At 46.2% G+C, this 23,439-nt stretch overlaps 6 protein-coding genes across 35 annotated transcripts in view; 4 read left to right on the forward strand and 2 right to left on the reverse strand.

The window, feature by feature from the left end:
* The first annotated feature begins 45 nt into the window (after positions 1-45).
* On the forward strand, positions 46-3,998 carry LOC108143098 (set1/Ash2 histone methyltransferase complex subunit ASH2). Of its 2 annotated transcripts, XM_017267318.2 has the most exons (7): positions 46-243; positions 304-488; positions 552-896; positions 2,399-2,779; positions 2,848-3,128; positions 3,434-3,691; positions 3,751-3,998. In XM_017267318.2, the coding sequence occupies exons 1-7, from the start codon at positions 143-145 to the stop codon at positions 3,853-3,855; spliced, it is 1,656 nt and encodes a 551-aa protein (XP_017122807.1). In that variant the 5' UTR covers positions 46-142; the 3' UTR covers positions 3,856-3,998. The 2 variants fall into 2 exon arrangements, with proteins under 2 accessions (XP_017122807.1, XP_017122808.1); XM_017267319.2 differs by lacking the exons at positions 46-243; positions 304-488; positions 552-896 and adding an exon at positions 1,771-1,966.
* A 261-nt stretch (positions 3,999-4,259) lies between these two features.
* On the reverse strand, positions 4,260-6,057 carry LOC108142901. The gene has a single exon (XM_017266988.2). The coding sequence runs from the start codon at positions 5,505-5,507 to the stop codon at positions 4,290-4,292; it is 1,218 nt and encodes a 405-aa protein (XP_017122477.1). The 5' UTR covers positions 5,508-6,057; the 3' UTR covers positions 4,260-4,289.
* Positions 6,058-6,179: 122 nt separating this feature from the next.
* LOC108143052 (CLK4-associating serine/arginine rich protein) lies at positions 6,180-10,799 on the forward strand. Of its 3 annotated transcripts, XM_017267261.2 has the most exons (6): positions 6,180-6,528; positions 6,619-8,463; positions 8,574-8,667; positions 9,660-9,747; positions 9,839-9,944; positions 10,004-10,799. In XM_017267261.2, exons 1-6 carry the CDS (start codon positions 6,332-6,334, stop codon positions 10,620-10,622), a joined length of 2,949 nt encoding a protein of 982 aa, XP_017122750.1. In that variant the 5' UTR covers positions 6,180-6,331; the 3' UTR covers positions 10,623-10,799. The 3 variants fall into 3 exon arrangements, with proteins under 3 accessions (XP_017122750.1, XP_017122751.1, XP_017122753.1); XM_017267262.2 differs by lacking the exon at positions 10,004-10,799 and having other exon boundaries at positions 8,574-8,671; positions 9,839-9,941; XM_017267264.2 differs by lacking the exon at positions 10,004-10,799 and having other exon boundaries at positions 8,574-8,626; positions 9,839-9,941.
* A 731-nt stretch (positions 10,800-11,530) lies between these two features.
* Positions 11,531-12,160, forward strand: LOC108143080 (bolA-like protein DDB_G0274169). Its single transcript, XM_017267296.2, has 2 exons — positions 11,531-11,852; positions 11,907-12,160. Exons 1-2 carry the CDS (start codon positions 11,559-11,561, stop codon positions 12,063-12,065), a joined length of 453 nt encoding a protein of 150 aa, XP_017122785.1. The 5' UTR covers positions 11,531-11,558; the 3' UTR covers positions 12,066-12,160.
* On the reverse strand, positions 12,081-13,760 carry LOC108143079 (protoporphyrinogen oxidase). Its single transcript, XM_017267295.2, has one exon. The coding sequence runs from the start codon at positions 13,622-13,624 to the stop codon at positions 12,197-12,199; it is 1,428 nt and encodes a 475-aa protein (XP_017122784.1). The 5' UTR covers positions 13,625-13,760; the 3' UTR covers positions 12,081-12,196.
* A 7,171-nt stretch (positions 13,761-20,931) lies between these two features.
* LOC108142945 (calcium-activated potassium channel slowpoke) overlaps positions 20,932-23,439 on the forward strand; it is a 40,231-nt gene continuing 37,723 nt past the window's right edge. For 17 of the 27 annotated variants that reach the window (XM_017267053.2, XM_017267058.2, XM_041709001.1 and 14 more), the window contains exon 1: positions 22,300-22,638. In XM_017267053.2, the coding sequence (XP_017122542.1) occupies positions 22,303-22,638 (336 nt within the window). In that variant the 5' untranslated portion in view covers positions 22,300-22,302. Of the gene's footprint in view, positions 21,563-22,299; positions 22,639-23,439 lie in introns of those variants that run through there. The other 10 variants (XM_017267067.2, XM_017267054.2, XM_017267057.2 and 7 more) reach the window with 2 other exon arrangements.

The raw sequence follows: 23,439 nt of genomic DNA on the forward strand, positions 1-23,439 counted from the left end.
GCAAAATGCCTATCGGACTATCGGTCCGTCCTAGCTGGCATACATGTGTTTCCCGAAACGGTCACACTGGCCGGTTATTCTCGCAATTGAAATTGTTTTTTGTTTACATGCTAATTGCTGACTGAAAAAGTGCACCACTGCCATGGAGGACATCCAGATGGACACCAGCTCGCCCACGGAGTCCAGCTCCGAGGTGAATTTCAATGCCGACGAGGAGAAAACGGCCGCCGGCCTTTGTTACTGGTAAGGGGTTTGCTCTTGTTTTGGTGGCAAAGCGGGCTTTGATGGAGGATGTTTTTGCAGCGGCAAGGAGCGCAATCTTAACGTTGTGGAACTGCTCTGTGCCACCTGTGCCCGCTGGGTGCACGAATCCTGCGTGTCCTACCAACTGGGCAAGGGCAAACTGCTGCCCTTTATCACGAACTATGTGTTCGTTTGCAAGAGCTGCTCGGCCAGCGGATTGGAGAGCTTTCGCAAAAGTCAGGCCAGTAAGTTAAGATGTCTTTATATCCTTACTCCCATGGTAATGATCATCACCATACCGTACACAGCCATTTCCCAGATGTGCCACTGTGCCATTGCCAACATGCAGCAGACGGCTTTCCGCGAGGGACGTCGCCAGATCCAGTTCAGCAAGGACAAGGAGATCATTCCGTACATCGAGCAATACTGGGAGGCCATGACCACCATGCCGCGCAGGCTCACCCAATCCTGGTACAGCACCGTCCAGCGATCGCTGGTCAAGGACGTCCAGACGCTGTTCACCTACGAGGAGCACTCGGAGCACGGCTCCATGTACGGGTTGTTCCACCAGGATCTGCGCATCATCAAGCCCAACTACGAGGGCCTCAGCAAAAGTGGCGCCCTGCGACTCACCGACGATGGATACACTCAAGGTGAGTTCAGAATGGTTTGGAATACAAAGTTAACTTAAAGTAAGAGGTTTTAGAGTTAAGATTTGGTTAGAAATATGATTGTTTGTGTTTTATAAAACATTATTGTACAATTTACTTATAATTATAATAGTTGATTTTTTTCTAAATGATTTTCGGAATCTTAAATTTCGATCATTAAATTTATGATAAAGAGTGTACTTAAATACTTTAGTTCCAAGCACAACAATAAGGCATCAATTAAATTCAACCTGCAATATCCTTTGTAAAGCACCTATCTTTTACAAACAATATTGAAATTATTTTACGTTAAAATACTTTTAAAAACTTTTTTATGAAACAAATTGATTTCAGTCGTTAGAAAATTTGATGAATTTTAAAAACTAAGCAATTTTGATTGAAACTTGTAATTTGGTGGTCTGATTAATAATCTTGGGCTATTATCTTAACCGTTATGTCATCCAGTATAGCTACAAATTAAACATACAAAAAATCAAAAAGGGATTAGCATTTTGAGGCCAAATCGGCAACACTGGCCGGCCAGCTGATTTTTGCACAGTGGTTCGCGTGTCCCCCATTGTGGGCTTCTCTACAGCCCCCTATTTATCGCTTCGTCCGCATCGCACACTCTCCGCAAACAAAACAAGCACTCTCTTCTCCGCTGCTCCCTTTAGCACGTTCTTTCACAAGGCAACAACAATAACGGCTGGAAATCGCAAAGCGGATCGTAGATTCTGATTTGCACACGCACACATAGGCGCTAAGAGAGAGGAGAGGAGAGAGAAGAGAGCAGCCCCACGTAGTCGGAATGTGGGCGTGGCGGGGGGCGGAGTGGGGTGGGGCTGGCAGAAGCGCTCAACTTGGCTCATTCATTACAAACATTCACCACAAACAAATAGTTACGCTTGGAACACTTTTGCGAGTGTGTGTGGTGCTCTTTAAGGGGAATTGATTTTGATTTGATTTTGAGCACTACGCAATTGGAAGACCTCTGCTCCTCTTAATCCCTTGTGACCTGCTCCTGGTCCTGGAAGGAGTTCCAGCCATGGCGTCATCGTTTCCGGATGAGGAGTGTAAGGCCGGGAACCTGGAATTCGCCATATCAACTAGCAAAGTCTATTTAATGGAAGTAACGCCTGTGGGAAACAACTGGAACTGACCTTCAGAAGTATCTTTAAAGTTGCTTTTATAAGTTTCCTAGAATAGATACGGGCGAGGTTTCAGTGGGATAAGTGATTACGTATTCGTTATTGTAATGTCAATATAAACCAAGTTTCTAGTCCAAACATTTTACTACCCAAGGATACGCCTCTTAAGATACTATTCAAAGAATTCTCTAGGAAACTTCAAGAAGTGAAATATCTTCAAAAACTCACTTGGCAACAACCTCTTTTAAACATACAAATAACCATTAGTTTTTTTTTGGTAAAATATCTTTATCGACAATATATTTACCAAACAATTATTTGCTAACATTATAACTAATTCTTCCTATTTGTTTGCAGCTGCCCTGTCAAAGAATAATCGACAGAAGAGAAAATTCCCCGGCACGGATTCAGGGCCCACGGGCAAGAAGGGTCGCCCCAGCTCCGATGTTACGGCGAATGTCAAGCTGCCCCCACATGGCTATCCCCTGGAGCACCCCTTTAACAAGGATGGCTATCGTTACATACTCGCCGAACCGGATCCACATGCCCCCTTTCGCCAGGAATTCGACGAGAGCTCCGACTGGGCGGGCAAACCCATTCCGGGCTGGCTGTACCGCACCCTGGTGCCCCATTCCGTGCTTCTCGCGCTGCACGATCGGGCGCCGCAGCTGAAGATCAGCGAGGATCGACTGGCGGTCACGGGAGAACGTGGCTACTGCATGGTCCGTGCCACTCACTGTAAGGCCTTACTTCACTATTACTAGAAAGTTAGGAACACACTGTTTATCTTGTACCTCTGCCTCCAGCTGTGAATCGGGGTTGCTGGTACTTCGAGATCACCATCGAGGAAATGCCCGAGGGAGCTGCCACGCGACTTGGTTGGGGCAGGGAGTATGGCAACCTTCAGGCCCCACTGGGCTACGACAAGTTTGGCTACTCCTGGCGATCCCGCAAAGGTACCAAGTTCACCGAGAGCCATGGCAAGCACTACAGTGAGGCCTATGTGGAGGGCGACACCCTGGGATTTCTCATCGAATTGCCCGAGGAGGCGGCACTCGACTATCTTCCCAACACATTCAAGGATCGGGTAAGTAATCTATACTTTCATTATGTTTAATAAAATAGGGTAAGATAGTTGGGGCGGCTAATCCCAAAGGAACTGAAGTTATGTTCTCCAGACATCTGGTTTTTAAACGAAGTAAAATTGACCAATTATTCAATTATTCCGGTTTTTAGTGCTTTATCCAAAGAAGTCTTCGTTTTACTATTGTAAAAATATGAAGGTCGATCTGGATAATGAGCCCTTATTAATTGTTACCCCTTTACATTTCTTTTGTACTGCAAACCTCCCTAATTAGCAATCCTGTTGCCATCTATTTGTTCCCCCAACAGCCGCTGGTGAAGTTCAAGTCGCATCTGTACTACGAGGACAAGGACAAGATCACCGAAACACTGAAGAATCTGCACATTCTGCAGGGCAGTCGCATCGAGTTCTTCAGGAACGGCCAGTCGCAGGGCGTGGCCTTCGAGGACATCTACGCCGGAAGCTACTTTCCGGCCATTTCGATCCACAAGAGCGCCACCGTAAGCGTGAACTTTGGACCCGCCTTCAAGTATCCCGAGGTGCTGGCCGATCGCAAAGCTAAGGGGGTAGGACATATCTGATTGTTCTTAGCTGATTACTTGATTAATTGAACAATCCTTTCCAGATGCACGATCGCGTGGAGGAGTTGATCACAGAGCAATGCCTGGCAGACACCCTCTACCTCACCGAACACGACGGACGCCTACGCCTGGATAATATGGGTATTTAAAGGGATGAGTCGTCTATGGGGAACATGTTTGGGATCAACAAGGGGGAATATCCATTTTTAATCGATAAAACTATACATAAAGCGTGCTATTTTTGTATACATTTTCCATTGGTCATCAAAATATAAATAAATCTTTAAAAAGACTTACCTTATCATGTTATAAACCCTGTTTTACGCTTCCAAAAATAATCATCTTTTTACGTTAGTTGAATTTTTTGATTTTACATTAGGGTGGTATATTTCTACAAACCTAAACACTTTCGAACCTTTCGTGATATCTATATCGTGATTCAACACCGTTTTCGAACACTGGCCCAATAAAGGAAATAACTTTCAAAAATAGTATGCAATCTAAAATTCGCTACTTTTTTCGAAACACCCCCCAAATTATGTAAAGGCAATGCTCTTTTGAGTTCAGTTTTATTGTTTTGAGGTTACTTGAAGGCTTTGAATTTCGAGGCACTGTAGGGTATGTAGAAGGCGCTGCTGGGGGCGAACTCGGAGCGCGGATGGTGCACTGCCGCCGAGATGGAGCGCCCCGTGGATGGTGTGTGTGTGTTGCTGGACACGACGCTGGTGGCCCCAAACGGATGCATGTGCGTGTGCCTGTGCATGGTGGAGCGGTTGGAGGAACTACTGTTGCTGTTGTGCCCACCGCCGCCGCTCGAGTTGCTCTGGCTGGAGGTGGCCGTGGCGGTGTTGTTGGCGGTGGCCAGCAGATCCCTGCCGTGCCTGCCCAGATTCAGCGAGGGCAGCACCACCGCGTTCCTGTTGCTGAAGAAGCGATTGGCGGCCATGGGCATGTGCCAGGCGGAGGAGCGATGGTGGCCCTGGTGCGGCAGCACTGCGGACTTGGCCTGATGCAGTTGCTCCTTCTGCTGCACCTGGGTGAGCTGGACGAAGCTGCGGTTGTTGAGCAGGCCCCGGAAGCGCCGGTTGGTGTCCAGCACATTCAGGATGGGCGGCATGCGCAGGCGGGCCGAGGATTGCTGGTGGTTGGTGGCCGAGGAGATGGGCAGGATGGGCGGCTGGTGGTGGCTTCGCTGGCGCTTGAGCAGCTTCACCGACACGGAGGTGACCCGCAGATCCCTGTCCAGCAGATCCACCAGCTTCTTCTGGCTGGGACGCAGGTAGGAACGCGGTTCCTCCGCCTTGGGTGTGAGGAAACCATCCTCCGCCTCCTCATCGTCCTCATCCTCCAGGGAGTTCAGGCTGAGATTGGATATGGAGTCGATGTCGTCCCGCGTCTGGCTATCGAAGCTGTTGAGGTGTTGAGTCCTGCGGCCCAGCAAGCAAGGGAACTTTCTCTGCCAGTCGGCAATCTCGTTGCGCAGCTCCGGTTCCTGGAGCTCCTCCTCCTGGAGGAGCAGAGGATCCTCGCCGCTCATCAGCCGCTCCACCCGCTCCCAGTCCAGCAGGTTCTTCTTGATGGCATCGTCCGCCCAGGGGATGGAGCCCACCGAGCTGCGGTCAATGCTGCTCGACGAATAGGGCACATCCTGCAGAAACTCCGAGTCGTCTGCGTCATGGTCGTCCTTGTCCGCTTCCGCCTCCGTGTTGTTGGTGTTGTTGTTGGTGGCGCTATCCTTGCAGATGGCACCCTCATTGTCCTCCAGATCCGCTCCGAAGTAGTAGCGTCTGTCTGAGGACATCTGAGGTCAAAACTGGATCGGCAAACGAGCTGGACTCGTTCTTTCTTCGCTTTCCGCTTTCCCCCTCGATTGTTCCTTGGTCCTTGCAATCGCGCAAATCCCCGTGGGTGTCCTTCCGATTCTGATTCCGGTGTGACTGTGGATATGTGTTCCCCTTCAAAATCGATGCCGCTAAAGGCGGCGCGAGACAATTGTTGTGTTGTGGCCCATTCCAGTTTGGCTTGTTATTTATTGTCCTTTTGTTGTTTCCACCACCGACAAAGCAGCGCAGGCGCAGGATCCACGGCGTTGCCAGCACAAAGCAAAAATAACGAACTGTTATTTGCGGTTTGAAAAATTAAACACTCTGGGTATTCTTTCAGGGTTGTAAATTGAACTTAATAAGAGGTAATTGTACTGTATTGAACTTTTAATCTTGAAAAAAGGGATACAAAATTCAAGCCACATTTTAAGCGCGAAAGATAAACAGTGTGTGCAATTAGAATACAAAATTTATTTAAATAATTAAACTAGATCGAAAATGTGACATCTGATCCATCCAGATTATTTAGAACATTATCCTTCTTTAAAATTCGACAGCGCTGACTGCGCTAAAAAATAATAAGGGTATTCATTAAAAAAAACATCGATAAGACCGATATTTCGAAAACATCGATGACGTCTTGGTTGGCATCGATGTTTGTCCACCTCTAGCAGACACCAAGGAAATAAAAAATATTTGCCGGGCGTTGTGATGTCCTTTTTCGGCTGAAACCCACTCATTTGCAAGCCGGCGAGCGCAGGAGCAAGAAGCACACGACCAGGACACCAAGAGGACCATAGGGATGTGGCACGAGGCGAGGAAGCAGGAGCGCAAGATCCGCGGCCTGATCGTCGACTACCGAAAAAGGGCGGAGCGGCGGCAGTACTTTTATGACAAGATCCAGGCGGATCCCACCCAGTTCCTGCAGCTGCATGGCCGGCGGAGCAAGATCTACCTGGACCCTGCGGTGGCCGCCGCCGGCGATGGAGCCGCCATCATGCAAGTGATATTCAGTTGGAGCTTGAAGCCCTTCTCTTGCCCCTTGCTCTGACTAAGTCCTCCTTACTAAGTGCTTGTCCTTTCTTGCAGTGTGCCTTGGCAGGGCCAGCAGGATAACCTCATCGATCGCTTCGATGTGCGTGCCCACTTGGACCACATACCGCCTGTAAACAAGGCAAGCGGAGAAGGAGTCGACGGGGATTCCGAGCTGACCACCGAGGAGCGCCAGCTGAACTACGAACGCTATCGCATCCTGGCCCAAAACGACTTCCTTAATGTGAGTGAGGACAAGTTCCTGCACCAGCTCTACCTGGAGGAGCAGTTTGGGGCCAATGCCCAGTTGGAGGCGGAGCGGAATCTGGCCAAGAAGAAACAGAAGTCGGGTGGAGCCACCATCGGCTACTCATACGACGATGCGGGTGGCGATGTGGCCACCATTGGCCCGCAGCCCTTTGGGGCCGCCAGTTCGACTGGAGCTGGAGCAGCTGGAGCTCCCACCAAGGGCGAAAAGGCGGAGGGCAGCGATGAATCCGACTCAGACATCGACATGGACGTCTCCATTGACATTGGCAAACTGGACACCGCCCAGGCCCACGAGCTCAACGCCTGCGGTCGCAACTACGGCATGAAGAGCAACGACTTCTTCTCGCACCTGACCAAGGATGCGGACGAGGCGGATGCCTTGCGCATTGCCCGCGAGGAGGAGCAGGAGAAGATGCTGCTGAGTGGACGCAAGTCAAGGCGAGAGCGACGAGCGCAGAAGGAGCGGCGGATCGCCAACAGACCATTCAGTCCGCCCAGCTATGCGGCCAAAGAGGACAAGGACAAAAAGGGCGGCGGCGGCAAGGGTGGTGGCGACAAGGAGAAGGAGGAGGACAGCGACTCGCGATCGCCGTCGCCGGCGGAGGCCGGACCGGAGAAGATCACCTACATTACCTCATTCGGCGGCGAGGACGAGATGCAGCCGCACTCCAAGATCACCATCAGCCTGACCAAGCCGGGCCTCACGCTGGGCGAGTCCTGCATCAATGCCAGCAGCGGAGCGGCCATTGCGGCGGCAGCAGCCGCCTCCTCCGTGTCCTATGCCCAGAAGGTCAAAGACAACCTGGACAAGCTGAAGTTGATGAACGAGTCGACCAAGCGGCGCAGCAGCAGACGCCGTTCCCGCTCGCACTCCCGCTCTCGTTCGAGGAGTGGCTCCGCCTCCAGGAGTCGCAGTGGCAGCCGCAGGCGGAGTCGTCGCAGTCGCAGCTATCACAGGAGAAGCAGGACGCGCTCACGTCGTAGACGGCGGTACTACTCCCGGTCGAGATCTCGCTCCAGGTCTAGATCAAGGTCGAGAACAAGGACTAGGTCACGCAGCCGGTCGCGATCTGGTTCCTGGAAACGGAGCTACAAGTCGCGCAGTCCCAGCTACAAGCGGTCCAGGAAGCGCTACTCCTACTCCTCGCGCAGCTCCAGTGCCAGCTCCTACAGGCGAAGGAGTCGCTCACGGGAGCGCTCCCACTCCAGTCGCCGGAGTCGCGCCAAGAAGAAGGCCACACCACCAGCGCCTCCAGTGGCGACCGTTGGTGGCTATTGCCTGAGCACAACCACGACTACGACCACATCCACCTTAACAGCGGTGAAGCTGCTCCAGCCGCAGCCAAAACCAATGCCACCCATGATCAGCTATCCCCTGCCGGCACGAGTGCTTAATCTAAACCAATCCGGGACAGCTGCCGCAGCTGCTGCAGTGCAACCGCAGGTGGTGGAGCCACCACCGCCACCACTGAAGCGCTACTACGGCCGGAAAAGGGCCAACGACACCTCCTCCTCATCATCGTCGGGAGCGGAGAACAGCGAGGCGGCCAGCGACAACGAGGAGCAGCCACATCAGCAACAGTTGCTGGGAAAGCGAGCAGAGGACTCCGATGATATGGAAATGGACACTGCGTAAGTTTGTGTGTGCTGCAGAGAGTGGTAAAGTAGAACAGCCAAAGAGTAGTTTATAGTTCCCGACACATGTGCAAGCCATAACTGATTCTGGGATCTCTCTTTTGCAGGTCAGAGCGCTCCCATGCCCTCCAGCCGACCATGTCGTCATCGAGCAGCACGGGTAATCAAACAGGCAAATATAGTTCTGCTACCGAAACCAAAGTCAGTAAGCAAAGCCAAGTGACACATGCCCCACCCAACTGGAGTATACCACAAAATTCACGTCTCAGCCTCCCGCAATCCGCCATCCAAAACCAATGAGCAACATTCGGACCCAAGCAGGCAGCACCGTGTTCTCGTCCTCGTTCTCGTCCTCGTTCTCGTCCTCGTTCCAACCCCGACCAGTGACCATCCCTGCCCTGCCTGTCCCCCTGTTTGATGTATTGTCTTGTGTCCCCCTTTCAATGCCAATGCAGCAGTAGTCGTTGCAATTATGAGCAGGAGATTGCAATGCAATCAAGGATGCATTTGCCACCCCATTATGTTTATAGAGACGACCTGTTTGTCTGCATTTCCGTTAATCTGTTGCTATGCAGGAAAGTTCTGAAAGTAGCAAGGTTCCCATGGAACTGAATATCTGTAGCCATTTTTGTTGTAGCTTATATCTTTTCAATAAGTCCTTATTCCTGTTTTATGAGGCGTACCATCACTTGATCAGTTTATGCAGTTCTATGTTATATTATCAATCATTTTTAGCTATCATATAGTTCGTATTCCATTTTTGTGCGAACTTTTGTATATGTGATCTATATATTTTATGAGGCGTTGCGAAATTTGACCAGTTTAGGCATAATTGCAAATACAACATCACATAGTCTAATACCCTTAGTATAACACTTTTTTTTTAATTTTAGACAGAAGAATGATAAGATAGTATTGAAATATGCAAACGTTTTATAGTTTTTTGTGATGATCATATTATTTTAGCATCCTAAAAAACGACCAATCTGCATGGGTATTCAGAGCTTCGGTTCCCGTAGCTGGCTTGTCCTACAGTTAGTGCGTAGAAGTCCTTGACGGATAGCAGACCATGGACGAACTGACAACTGACTGAGATTCCCACTGCCCAACACACTTTCGACTGCCAGCCCCTGCTCCCTGAAGCCTCAATTGCAACACCACGAGACTTGCTAAATAACTATCTGGTTTTACAGGGCTCTGGACATCCGAGTTCTGGCGGCGGAAGGCCCAATCTGCGCGAGCGGCTTAAGCGGAAGATGCAGAACCTACTGAACCGGCAATGTAAGCCAACGGGGAGTGTAGTGTGATGTTCACCAAGCGCCTTCTGCAATCCCTGGGAGTGGAAAACTAAAAGCGGATTTTTGTTTTGCAGATAAGGCCGATAAAAGGGCTGAGATCGAGAAGACGGAAAGGGAGCGACTGCAGCAGCAGGAACGTGAGGACGAGATGCGCGAACTGGCGCTGAAGCTGCGCAGGAGGTGAGTATCTTGATGTGGTTGGCTCTTCTGGGCGTCCTCTCACATCTACATATTCACAGGCGGCGTGAGCTGCGCCACAAGTATGGGACCCCTTCGAGCGGCAAGCTCTCGGGCAGCGAGGCGGAGTCGGTGGCCTCGGAGGGCCAGCTGCTGGCGAAGACATCCTCCCGCCGCACCCGCAGCAGATCGCACAGTCGCCGGCGGACTCCGCCGACGGAGGCTCAGCCGCACAGCAGCCGGAGGAGCAGCAGCCGAGCGGAGAGGAGGCGTCGCACAAGAACGCCCAGTCCCAAGCAGCACAACCGGCGGCAGCAGCGTTCACGCTCCAGGAGCGGCAGTCGCGGTAGTCGTGGCAGTCGCGTGGAGCGAAAGCGACGCTCCCACAGCCGACGACGGAGTGGCAGTCGAGATCGGCGACGTTCCCGCAGCCGAAGGAGTCAGTCCCGGCGGCGGAGACAGCGTGACCGCAGCATGGAGCGGAACCGCGAGCGGGAGCGGTACAGGCAACAGCATCATCATCATCAGCAGCAGCAGCAACAACAGCAGCAGCAGCAGCACGAAAGGATGCGCGGACGTGACCGCGATCGAGATGCGGATTACGGTGGCAGTGGCTCTTCAAACAGAGGACGCGTCGTCATATCCGCACCGCCAAAGCTCAAGAAACTGGTTGACTATTGAACCCGGTGATAGCGCTGTGAAGGAGCCTCTTTTTTCTATTCACTCGACTATACACTTGATATTCGCTCGATTGTTTATAGATTTAGGAATCATTTCTGGAGCGTGTACTGCGTTAACTGTTGATTTTGGCCCCAATAAAATAATTTTAGCTGTAACGGTTAAGAGGTTTTGCAGAGAGATCATATTTTTTTGTACATTTCAATTTTACTTACATTGTAAATCAGTTTATTATCAGATAGTCTTTTGACAAGCGCTTGCATTTTTACTCCCGTACTTAATTAGTTATAACAAATACATTATTTTCTTTGCTCCCTTAACGATTTAATACAATTTTATTTTTGAGTTGATATAGTTAAAAGGGAACTTTTAAAAAAATATTTAAATGTTTTTGCAGAAAAGTTTCCTAAAACTAGCACTTCTTAGGATATACATTTTCTTGCAGTTTTTTTACCTTTAAAAGTTAATGGTTTTAAGTTCTAATGATCTGGCTTTTCAACTTTAACTTTTCTTACAAACTTTGAGGCTTGAATTTTTTTTAAATTTCCGTTTCTGTGTTGGCTTGTAATTTTAAATCGATTTTCTTTAAACAAGAATTAAAGGTAGACCTTTATGACCTTTATTTTTTATTTAAAGTGTTTGTTGTTTAAATTTCATAAATTCAGTGTTTGTGTTTTGAACTTACGTGGATATTTGCTTGCGTTCCGATTTGGTATAATAAACTGAATTAATTAAATATTTTGTAGATTGATTTGATTTGAAATTATATATTTTTAAATTAATTGATTGACCGAATGCCTGCCAAAGGTGTATCCGTTAAAAAGTATCATTTAAAAAGTTGTCGCTATCGATAAGTCGATTACTCCGCCAAATTCGACAGCCCTGGTCGATAGTTGTTTATGTAATCGTGAACAGCTGTGCCAGAAGCATACTGGAATCATGTCAAGTCTTGCCTTTCGCCGATTCGCTGGAGTTTCCTCGCGAAACCTGAATCAAGTGACGCCCTCGGCCAGCAGCTTGGCACAGATCCTCTCCAGAGCCACCATGTCGCAGCAGGCGGGCCAGTATCCGCCCATCGAGTTCGCCATGCGGAAGGCACTCACCACGGAGCTGAAGCCGGTGTTCCTGGAGGTCATCAACGAATCGCCCCAGCACAATGTGCCCAAGCGGTCCGAGTCCCACTTCCGGGTGTTTGTCGTCTCGGAGAAGTTCAACGATCTGACCCTCATCAAGGTGAGGCCGCAACCCAGTTGGTTCCTTGTTATTAATTGATTTATTCCGGGACAGCGCCACCGATTGGTCAATGATACGGTGAAGAATGCCCTCAAAGCAGCCGGATTCGAGTTCATGCACGCCCTGTCCATCGAGGCCAAGACTCCGAAGCAGTGGGAACCGGAACAGGAGCCAGAGAAGAGTCCGCCGTGCCTGGGAGGCCACGGCAAGTAAACCTGGAGAAGCCCATTCAATGTACAAAGGACCTACTACTTTACTACTCACAAAACCAGCTTAAGCAAATACAACACAGAAATACCAATGGAGAATGGAGGATGGAGGGTATGCCCTTGGGAATGGTTGGTTTAGGACGACGGCATGGCTTCCACCTGGTGCCGGGCCGACAGGATGACATCGTTGATGCCCACGCCATCGTAGGCGGCTCCGCACAACGACAGCGGCAGCTTGTACGTCTTGATATAGTTCCGGATGCCCTCCACACGCCGCTTGTGGCCCACCGTGTATTGGGGAATGCACTTGTGCAGCGTGTGCACCCGACTGAACTTGGGCTCCTCGCGGATCTGCAGGATGCGCTGCACCTGGCTGGTGGCTAGGTCGAGGATCTGCTTGGGACTGGGGCGATCGCCGAACCACTGGTCAAACCAATGGCCGCCCATCATCACGGTCAGCACGGTGTTCTCGCCCATCTCGAAGCAGCAGCTGTCGAAGATCACGCCCAGAATGGGCAGCTTCTCCACGGGCGGCACCAGCAATCCGAAGCCTTGCTGCTTGAGCAGTTTGCCAGGGAACTGCATGTTCACCACCAGCACATCCACGTAGGGGATGTCCAGCAGTTGGGCGCTCAGCGAAGGATGCTGCTGCTTCACCAGCGGCGCTAGTTTGTGGGCAGGCAGCGAGCTGACCACATGCTCCACTGGCACATCTGCCTCTCTGAGGGTCATCCGGACGCCGGAGGGGCTAAATGTCAGGTTGCGGCACTCGTTGCTCAGCTGCACACTGACATCCCGCTCGCCCAGGTACTTTCGCATGGCCTTGGGCAGGGTCTCCAGTCCGCCCTGCAGCCCGTACATGGCCCACTTCTCCTCCAGCGCCCGGGCACACAGCTTGGGCTGTTCCTGGGCGAAGAGGCCCTCCTTCTTGGAGTCCACCTGCTTGTCCTTGAAGCGGGCCATCAGTGAACCCTTGAGTACGCCACCGTACTTCTGCTCCTTCTCGAAGAGTCCCTCCATCAGGAAGCGCACGCTGATCTCTCGCGCATCTCCGGCGCAAATGCCGCAGATCATGGGACTGATGGCGTAGTCGGCTATCTCCTTGCCAAACCGCCGCTCCGCGAAGCTGTAGATGCTCTCGTCCTCCAGCTTGGCCTTTTTGCTCGAGGTGACCAGATCGCGCAGTATGGCCTTGTACAGCGGCTTAGTGAAAGGCGGCAGGACACCGAAGAGTCCTTTCGGGCTGTTGGGCAGCATGCACAACTGACCCTTGGCAAAGAGCATCCTGTTGCGGGCCGCCACATGACTGCGCCGTATGGGATTCACCTCCAGCTGCAGCTCCTCCACCAGTTCCAGCGTATTGGCTCCCGGCAGGCCAACGGGGCGTATGGTTCGGGGCCCGCTCTCGAAGATGAAGTTGCGGTCCTTGCGGTTCTCCGTCCGCACCCATCCGCCCACTCGAGGCGAGGCTTCGTAGATGGTCAGCGGCTTGCCGAACCGCCGCAACAAGTAGTATCCGGCGGACAGGCCGCTCAGCCCGCCTCCCAGCACGGCCGTTGTCATGGTGCTTCCGTTCCGTCGGTGTCCCGAATCCTGCAGAGGTTTCACAATAGTTTTGTCTTTGGAGACGGGGAAATAAAAGCCGGTTCGGATCGGTCAGACCCAAATAAACCCAGGTGACATAACTATCGGTGCTCTAGATAAGGCTATCGATACGTTCCACTTCCAAATCGGCTGGGCTTTCAATCGATGTTTGTGGCGCTGAACAAGATTTGAATTTACAATTTCAAGATGATGGCGCAGAAAACAATGAAATTCAATAACGAAAGACTGAAGCAGATGTAAATGGTAAGCGGAATATATAAAGTTTTTAAGATACACATTAATATTAAGACATTATTTTGGGCTGAATTCGAATTTAACAATTATATAGTATAAATTTAATAGAATTTCAGAGAATGAGAGTAAAATTATATATTTAAAAATTTTGTAAGTGCACCAAAATATGTTAAAGAAATTGAAAAAAAAATTTTCAATATCAGGCTTGCAAAACCTTAAATCCAAAATTAATCTGAATATAAATTAATCTGAATATAAATTAATCTAAATATAAATATAATCAACATGCCTTATATAACAGAACAAAAATTTATAAATTTCAATTAAAATCAAATCAACTTATTGCAAGCCTTATTAAATACAATTGACATTCCACATACGCCACGTGTGCATCGCCACTGCACACTTTCGCAGTGCAGTTCTAAACAACTATTATCACAATCACAATTTCAGTACAATAATACAACATTGCAAAACATAGTATTTGTATTTCTTGAATAAGCAATAGGACTAACAATAGGCCAAATTATGTCCTTGCACTTATCCAGAAAGTATGCAACGGATTTCCTTGGAAATTCCACATACGCCACGTGTGCATCGCATCGAATGAAACTGCCACTGACACACTCTCAATCGCACCATCACCGCACTCGGTCATTCATAGTGAATGGGTTTTGGCGCCAGTTTTGATGAATCGAACGGCGGAATCCAGCCCGCAACAACAACCAACCGCAGGACTCCGAAAAGCTCGACAAAATCGAGCTTGGGCCGTGCGGAACCACTTTGGGCCACCGAGTGCCAAGTCGTCGGAGTCCAAAGCGTTCAGAATTGTATACGCTGCTGACGAGAAAGGTTGGTTTTCTGCCCGGAGCGCGTCGCGACTGGTTTTCTGGGTGTGTTAGTGAGTGGCTGTGTGTGGAAAAGTGCCTTTCGCATATATGTACACGGACCTATTACCCATACACACACCCAAGCTCGGGGAAAAGTGAAAAATTTTCAAACTGCGTTTGCCAATTACGGGGAAAATTGAGGAAAACATGCAGGCCAATTCAGGCAATTAACGGAACGGCAATTTTGCAAAATTCGGTATCCGTTGAAAACCAAGCAAAAAGTAAACGTGAAAATGTGCCAGAAAACACATACATACACAGGAAATTCAATTAATTAGTGAGCGTGTGTGCTGTGAAAATTGTGATTGCAAAAAGTGTGCATATATTGGGCAGCCCAAAAGTGGGCTAGTGAAAAGTTGAAGTTTTTTCTTTTTGGGCCTGCTGCAGGTTTTCATTTAAAAGGGATACATTCGTTGAAGTCAACACACACGCACATGCACACACACACACATGCGCATACGGCACAGTTTTTACTTCGCACAAAACGAGCACACCACACACACACACACACACACACACACACACACAAACAGCCCAAACCGAAAGGAGCACCCGAACCGATGATAAAGTCGACGTTCCAGCCGGAGATACACTTGTATCGTTCGTGTGTTTGTGCTGCCTTTGCTGCTGTCATCGTCAATGTTATTTTTGTTGCTTCCTACACTCGTTGTCCTTCGTGTATCGGGGGTATGTGCCTGGTGTGCCTTGGTATATGTGTGTCAGTCAGTCAGTGGCCGAATGCCAGTATACGCAGATACAGATACAATACAATACAGATACAGATACAGGTACAGATACCTACAAACTACACAATCGGAGCCCCCGAATCCGAAATACAGGCGAGTTCAATGCGCGGCCAGGACGAAGGACTAAGCTCTGTTTACATTTCTCCTTCCCCCAGTTAACGTGCCTTGGGAAATTGTGTCGCCAGCTTATTTATTATGAAAATGCAACTTTCATTTGACTCGGCATTTGTCCTGTTTCCATTGTTTGCAGGCGCATTAGAGGCAGCTTGTTAAGCGCACGAAAGTGTGTGTCCTGCGAGTGTGTGTTTGTGCGGCTGTGTGTGTGTGACACGAAGGAAAACTAAAAACTAGGGCAGTGTGTTTCCGTTTCAACGACATGCCGCTGGCGAAAGGACAGCAAAGCCTCACTAATCTGGCCAGTCAAACATTTTCAACCAAATTATCATTTTTACATATTAAATTCTAAGTTTAATGGAAATTCTTTTTAAAAATATTATATTATTTACTTAAAATCTAACCCGAAATCAGTACCACATTGCGTATGCTTAACCAAAATTCATGGGACAGAATTCACAGTCAAAGAAAAAGCTTTTGCAAACGAGAATTTTCGGAATCGCTCTTCAGCGCAATCGCCAATCCACCATCAGAAAATCTACAAATTGAGAGAATTTCTCAGAGAATTCTTACAGAGAATTACAAGAGAGAGCCGAGAGCTGCTGCTGATTTTGCTTTGAAGTTTGCTTCGCATCTTTATTTATTTATTTACTTGACAGTCTTGTTTTTCCGGCAAGAAAAGAGGTTTTTTTTATAGTTCTCATTAATTGTAAAAGAAAACCCGCAGTAGGCAAAAAAAAAAAACTAAAACAGATATATAACTAATAACTTGGACAAATGTCGGCGGTCGTAAAATAATTAAAACGCAAATAATGCTGACAGCTTTACTAAAAAACATAATTAATTACCCCGCTCGTCGTCGTCGCTGCCATGCCAATTTAAATATTATTTAATACATCGCTCGACTTCATAAATCTCTTGCAGCTTAAAACACAAGGAAAAATTTCGAAGGCAAACAAAGAAAAATTGTTGAAAGGAAACATGAGCAGTGTGACTAAGCGCAGTTTCTAATTTAACCAAATTACAATTCCAATACCAATTCAAATTCAAAGCTTTCAGAACTATCGATCAAAATTGCAAAGAAACAAACAAACAAACGCACAATGAAACTGATAAGGTCAATGGAGCCGATAACAACGCCGTTCTAAACACAATGAATGCAACTATGAAATAGCCAGGCCAGGGAATCCCATCAGCCAGCAAAAGAGGAAAAGAGGAGCCACAGAATTTCCCCGTGCAAAATTGTCGAGCTGCAGCGACCACAAATCGTCTACACATTGATGTGCGATTTGACCGTGTGAATGTTGGCAGCCCTGGAGCCCTGCCTCGGTGGTTTAGCCAGTACTAGGTGAGTGCTATTTACCCCCATTCTATGAGCACCATGACCCACCCAACACGATTCCAATTCGATTACACCACCACCACACCAAACACTCTCCCTGAAAAGAAAGCGAATATGAAAGCGGATAGCGAGGGGAAATCGAGCAGAACCACGTCGAAACCCACTGTGACCACCACTTCATCCGGAACGATCCATCAAACATGGCCAGCTGGTGTCCAAATTGCCACGAACTGCCACCGTTCTATCCGCCACTCACCCCAAAGGTAAAAAGCCCTCAATGTCGTTCGTGAACCCGCAAATGTACGCAAATACGCCACGCTTGTGAAAGATCATCGTCTATCAGATCGTAGAAATCACGTTTGCGGTTCTACCAAGAGCACTGGGACTACTTAATCTGCAGCTTGTCTATTAGTCAAGGCTTTATTTAATATTTCCAATGATAGTTTGCATTTGTACTATATTTTGCAATGATCTTGTGCCCTGTTCCTATCAATATGACCTGTTGTTTACCAACGCAAATAATTAATTTGTAAAAAACCTTTACCAATTGTTAATCTAATGTAATTAAATACAAACGATTTTTTTAAAATGGCAACTTAATCATCTGTTCGTCTATCAATAAGGCCTTCATTTGATATTTCCATTGATAGTTTTCATCGCTGTTCAGTGATTGTCTCTATCAATTGCAATTATACTATATTTTGCATTAGCCTTAGTGCCTTGACCTTATCAATTTTTACAACATTTGAAATACATTATTAATGACACTGGATTGACGGGTTGTTTACAAACGCAATATTTTGCAAGCCTTGATCCCGAACGAATAAACTATGTATTTAAAGTATTCGAATTGTAAAAAAATATTTTCAATGAAATGTTTTATTTATTAATGTAAATATTTTTATTAATGCATTCTTGCAATATATATAATATTAATTTAAATGTTACTGTACATTTGGTACTAACGCTTTTCTACTTGCTTACAAAAACAGTTTACATATATTGATAAATTATTTTTTTGGCAAATTAATAGCTAGGATTTTTATCTTAGTTGTACTGAAAGATTGTTAAAACAATACATTACAGACAAGTTTGTACATTAAAAAGTAACATTTTATAGAAGTTTAATTTAATTTTAATTATATGATTACATCTTTTTTCAATGTACAACAGTACAATTTGCTTACTGAATTAGTTGACATTAAACATAGAATTCCCTTTAGACAAAGGTAGTGATAAAAGTATCACTGTGTTACATCAAGTGCGTTAAAGTAAATTTTTGTGTGAGTGTAATCTAATCTTAATTATGATTTCGTATTCCTTCACTCTCCATTTCGAGTTCGTTCCGCTTCATTTAATAAATGGCATTTCCATCACTTTGGCCACCCATTCGAAATGGCTCGCGTGACCTTTAAGAAAATGGCACACACAGAACGCTGGACACTGAACACAGAACACAGAACACACCGAATGGAGAACACTCACCGACCAAGTGCAGCCTAAGCCCCTTTGGCCTTGGCCAATGTTCAGTTGCCAAAGAGAGGGTTAAAGAGGGGAAATGCGGGGAAAAGTGGCCAGTGGCCGGCAATCAACGGCCCCAATCAGCGGGCCAAGTGCTGGCCATAAATTCCTCAGAAAGTCGAAGGGTATTTGTCAGCTTCGTCAGTTGTCTCAGTTGTTTCAGTTTCAGTCTCAGCCGTCTTTGCGGCCTGCCTTTCGAGCGTTTCGCTTTGACGGACATGCGTCAAGATACCATGTATTCGCAGTCAGGGGCTCGCCCACGCAGCCAAAATCGATAGTTCGCAATGTAAATTATTATCAACCGTGTGACTTCATCCGTTCGATTGGATTTGTGGCCAGCGAATGACAGCGGAATCGGCCTAGTGGCATAATTTATATCGCTTGCTATCTGCTTGCCACTAGCATTCATTAGCTGCCCGCTGCTGCGCCTGACTGTTTTCCAGTATCTCTTGGCCAGTTAAGGCAAGAAGTATTCCCCGAACGAGCAGTGTTTCAAGTCTCAACTTATAAGTAATTCATTAAACGCCAGCCACTGCATTTTCGCTTGGATCGATGAAAGCGCTCGGAAGTTAATCCAAAAACACAGGAAAGGCAAGCACAGTGTAATTTTTAGAAAACGTGCCCATGTGTTTATTCAAAGGAAACTTTATACCGCTTGTTTTCCTAAAACAATCGCCCCAGTTGTATAAACTTAATTGCCTTAAAAGCATCAATATTTATTCAGTCCTCAAGCATTTCAAAGTGGTCAAAGGTCAAAGGCTGATGGCTTTTAGGGAAAACCTCCGAAGACACTTTGTTTTTCACTTGATAGCTTTTACCCTCACCCTTTAAATCTCCCTTGTGATCCTAAAAAATTACGTATACGTCGTGACACCTCTTGTGATCCTAAAAAATTACGTATACGTCGTGACACCTCTTAAATTCAAGGTGAATAGTGCTTAAAATAGTAAACATAAATTTAATTGAATAACAATTTTTCTCTTCTTCTCTATTTATAATTGCGTAAATGCAATGAAGCGGAGAACCCAACCGCCCAAGCATCGCCGCAAAAAAGCAGGGAATAAAGATACTTAAATAAAAACTATAAATAAAATGCACGCCGTTGGCTTATGATGAGCTGATGATGATGAAGATGGGCAAATGCGAATGCCAACGCAGGGATGCGAGGGCTAAGGGACGATGAGCAATTATGGCCAGTGGAAGTAGTGGCATGTGCCAACAAACTGGGCCAACTTGTTACCACGGCTGCCCCCGCAGGAAATAGCAAACAAAGCGCGTAAATTATGAAACGACAGCTAACTGGCGGCATGGCGTGACTGGCCCGAGTTAACTGTAGCAATGTAGCGATAGCGGTAGCAGTTAACGTTCGGGTTAACCTACCGCCCCCTCAACTTAACCACTAGGCCATCCACCCACCATATTTACCACCCACCTTTTGGGGACGAGTGTTGCCCGGGGAATCGTGGGGTCACTGAAAAAGGAATGCAAAAAGTGTGTGTATTGGCGCAGAGCACAAAACAAGAGACAAAACAAAAACGAATAGAAGCGAACTCATAATTTATTTATTTATACTCGGCCTGCCGTTGTTTTTTTTTCTTGCTGTAACAATATTTCATTGTAGGCAACATACACACATGCAAAACGTTGTGCCCTTTCCAAGGGTATTACCAAAATTTCTTAGGGAATGCTTGCCCTTAAATTATTAAGTCTAAAAACTGTTTAATTTCACTTAAATATAAAATACTTTTTTACGCAACCAAATAATTATATTACCAAATACAAACATTTTTAAAAAAAAACTACGAACATTTAAAATTACAACAAAATGAGTTGTTATTGTTTTAACAATACATTAATCGAATAACTTTTACGTTTAATATTGAACTAGTAAAAAGCAAAAGTTACAAATCGAATTTGGTATAGAAAATATTCTTATATTTTAAACGGGATATAAATAAATGAATGGATTACATTTGCTCATTCAATTATGCTTAGTAAATTGACTTGAAACGATAAAAAGCGATTTGTGTTTTTTTCTTCAATCACAGCTCTGAGTCATTACATTTTTTATCCGCTCAAGTCTTAAAACACCTTTCTACAAACATTTACAATTACCCTCCCGTTAGGGTATATCCTCTTTATTCCAATACCCAATTGAATTCTCCTTGTCTTTGCGTTGCCTTTTAATTAAATTCAAGTTTGTCGCCCGTCCTGACACTTTTCGCGGTCAACCGAATGGCCGGATAGCCGCAGTCCGCCGGAGAGTGAGAGAGATGGCCAGAGACGGCCGGAGAGTGGGTGAGCTAGACGGAGAGAGTTCGGGCCCCCAGGAGATATAGATAGATGGCTGTAGAAGCGGGCTCTTGGCTCTTGGCAATCGCAATCGCTGCTGGGGAAAATGCTACTTGAAAAGCGGCTCGTTCAGTTGGTGGACGCCAGTTGTGCGGTTCGCTCGGTGCCTCCTTTTCATTCTATAGTACACTAGCTTCAGCTCGATTCGAATCGCGTGCCGCGTCGTGTGTGACATCCACCATACATAATTAAATCTATACGCGCTCCTTACATATATCCCTACACCCCGTACAAATGGCAAACTCGCATGCGTTTGTGCAGTGATTCACCGCGAGTGAGTGCGTTGGCCTCTGGCCGAGAGTACAAATCCCCAGTGAATACAGGCTACGGCTCGAAAAGTGGATAGATAGATCGGCTATAGAACACCGATCTTTCGACGGCCTTTGCCCAGTGTTATGAGCACTTTTGTCGCCGCGTGTCTTGCCGGAGATCACTTTAAAAATAACAGATTTGTTTGATGCTATTTATAATAAAAGGCGGGCCAAGTTTTCGTTCCGTTTCGCATTGTGAGGCTTTTGGCGTTCAACTCTTAGATTTCGGTTTTCTTTTCTCTCTGGTACTCGTATGCACTTGAACGCCACCTGAAAATATCACAGCAATATTAATTCGACAGCGTTTGTGTGCCAGTGTCGCAATGTAAACAGCCAAAATGGCTAGCGGTTTGATCGGCACCAATTTCAGCACTACATTGACAAATGTAAGGAAGATTGCTAACAAAAATACTATATACTTGTGTGCAGAGACAAGTTTTGCAACACAATTTTAAAATTATTAAATTTATAGTTACCAAAAAATAATATAATAAATATTAAATGTACTCAAAATCATAATCTTAAAAGTTACAAAAATACGGTAAAATACCTTTTTATTAAAACTCAAAACTGATAAACAATAAAGAACGGCACAGTAATGAACCTGAAATACGTTTTTTATTAAGTTTATTATAAAATAAATGTGACACAATTTCTATCTTTTATACAAAACAAAACACAATAAACAAATGTAAGGCAAACGTTTTGGGTTATTGCATAGGTTCCAGAATTGCATATTTTATTACACAATAATGTAAATTTATAGCAAATTTCGCTTACTGGTTTTTTTTTGTGTGTACAAATAAAAACTTTTTTTGGCCAAACAAACTAGAGACATTTATTTGTGAACTCATTTCGCGCACCCTTGGCCAGAGGCACACTTTGTTTACATTTGCCAGCGTCGCCAAGTTGAGAAATATGTGCTATACCTATATCTATATCTATATATACAATATAGGACGAGTGCTTTCGTATAGAAACCATTTCGTTGATTCTAAATGTCAAGTGTATGACGTAAACAATGTTTCCGCCAGTTATCGTATTGATTTATGCTAAATTTAGTTAGCTAATTGCCAGTGAGCCGCGGAGCTAATCGTTTCCCTATTGCCCATTTTGATTGCAGGGGATGTCGGGGTGTGATCAAAGCACTGTCGAATCATTGGCCGACGACCCAACAGATTCACCATTCGACGCCGATGATTGTCTCAAGGTGCGCAAGTACTGGTGCTTTCTGCTGTCCAGCATCTTTACATTCCTTGCTGGCCTGCTCGTGGTGCTGCTATGGCGAGCCTTCGCCTTCATCTGCTGCCGCAAGGAGCCGGACCTGGGGCCCAACGACCCCAAACAGAAGGAGCAGAAGGCCTCCCGCAACAAACAGGAGTTCGAGGGCACCTTTATGACAGAAGCGAAAGACTGGGCTGGAGAGCTTATCTCGGGTCAAACAACAACTGGTCGAATTTTGGTGAGTACTCCTTGTCCCTTGTCCCTTTCCCATTTCCCAATTCCCAATTCCCTTTCATTTATCATTTATGAATGCCTTTTGTTTGTGTCTAAAACTCGGTTTCTTTGGCCATGCATATGGTCTATTTTATGCACTGTGGAAAAAGCTTTGTATTCTATAATTAATGGCTAGAAATAAACTATATAATTCAAGCTTTTATGGCAAGTATGGTACATAAAATAAAAGTAAAGGTCAATAGCAAGCAGTAAAGATATCGTAGAAAAAGTGATGTATTTTCTAATTTATTGCTAGAAAAAAAAACGAAATAGTTTTTTTATTTTACGGGCTTTACTTATTATGCAACTTATTGAAAATTAACCATAGAATTATGTTCTTAAACAAACAAAAGGATTTTATTTCAAAAAAATTGTTTATTATCTTAGGTGTTTAAAATTTATGAATAATTGCCTTGCAAATTTAGTCTTTAATATGCTATATAAATTTTTATTAATCCATATTTCTAAAGCACATTATCTAAAGTGAGTTCTGTTTCCAATCACTTTGAATCGATCCCAAATGAATAGTAATTTCTTCAAGTGGTAGCTCTTAGCCTGCTAAACCCATTAAATTATTAAGAGATGACGTGTCCTTGTCCATGGCTGCAGCTGGCAAAAGTGCCATCGCCTTGCATTTGCAAGAGTTTCGAGCAACATTCGCCCCCATTGGCTGCCACTTGCGTGTATAATTTGTTTGCGATTGCTGAATTTGGGGGAACCATTTCGTGTCAACAGCGGAAGCAGCAAGTAAATGTGCCATTTCCAT

Source organism: Drosophila elegans, unplaced genomic scaffold (assembly GCF_018152505.1).
Source record: "Drosophila elegans isolate 14027-0461.03 unplaced genomic scaffold, ASM1815250v1 contig_468, whole genome shotgun sequence".
Classification (NCBI taxonomy): Eukaryota; Metazoa; Arthropoda; class Insecta; order Diptera; family Drosophilidae; genus Drosophila; species Drosophila elegans.

Coding starts and splice junctions, on each gene's coding strand:
- LOC108143098 (XM_017267318.2), top strand. CDS start 143: ATGGAGGACATCCAGATGGACACCAGCTCGCCCACGGAGTCCAGCTCC. Junction 489..551: donor CTTTCGCAAAAGTCAGGCCA/GTAAGTTAAGAT, acceptor TACCGTACACAG/CCATTTCCCAGATGTGCCAC. Junction 3,692..3,750: donor CCGATCGCAAAGCTAAGGGG/GTAGGACATATC, acceptor AATCCTTTCCAG/ATGCACGATCGCGTGGAGGA.
- LOC108142901 (XM_017266988.2), bottom strand. CDS start 5,507: ATGTCCTCAGACAGACGCTACTACTTCGGAGCGGATCTGGAGGACAAT.
- LOC108143052 (XM_017267261.2), top strand. CDS start 6,332: ATGTGGCACGAGGCGAGGAAGCAGGAGCGCAAGATCCGCGGCCTGATC. Junction 6,529..6,618: donor GGCGATGGAGCCGCCATCAT/GCAAGTGATATT, acceptor CCTTTCTTGCAG/TGTGCCTTGGCAGGGCCAGC. Junction 9,748..9,838: donor GAACCTACTGAACCGGCAAT/GTAAGCCAACGG, acceptor TTTGTTTTGCAG/ATAAGGCCGATAAAAGGGCT.
- LOC108143080 (XM_017267296.2), top strand. CDS start 11,559: ATGTCAAGTCTTGCCTTTCGCCGATTCGCTGGAGTTTCCTCGCGAAAC. Junction 11,853..11,906: donor ACGATCTGACCCTCATCAAG/GTGAGGCCGCAA, acceptor ATTCCGGGACAG/CGCCACCGATTGGTCAATGA.
- LOC108143079 (XM_017267295.2), bottom strand. CDS start 13,624: ATGACAACGGCCGTGCTGGGAGGCGGGCTGAGCGGCCTGTCCGCCGGA.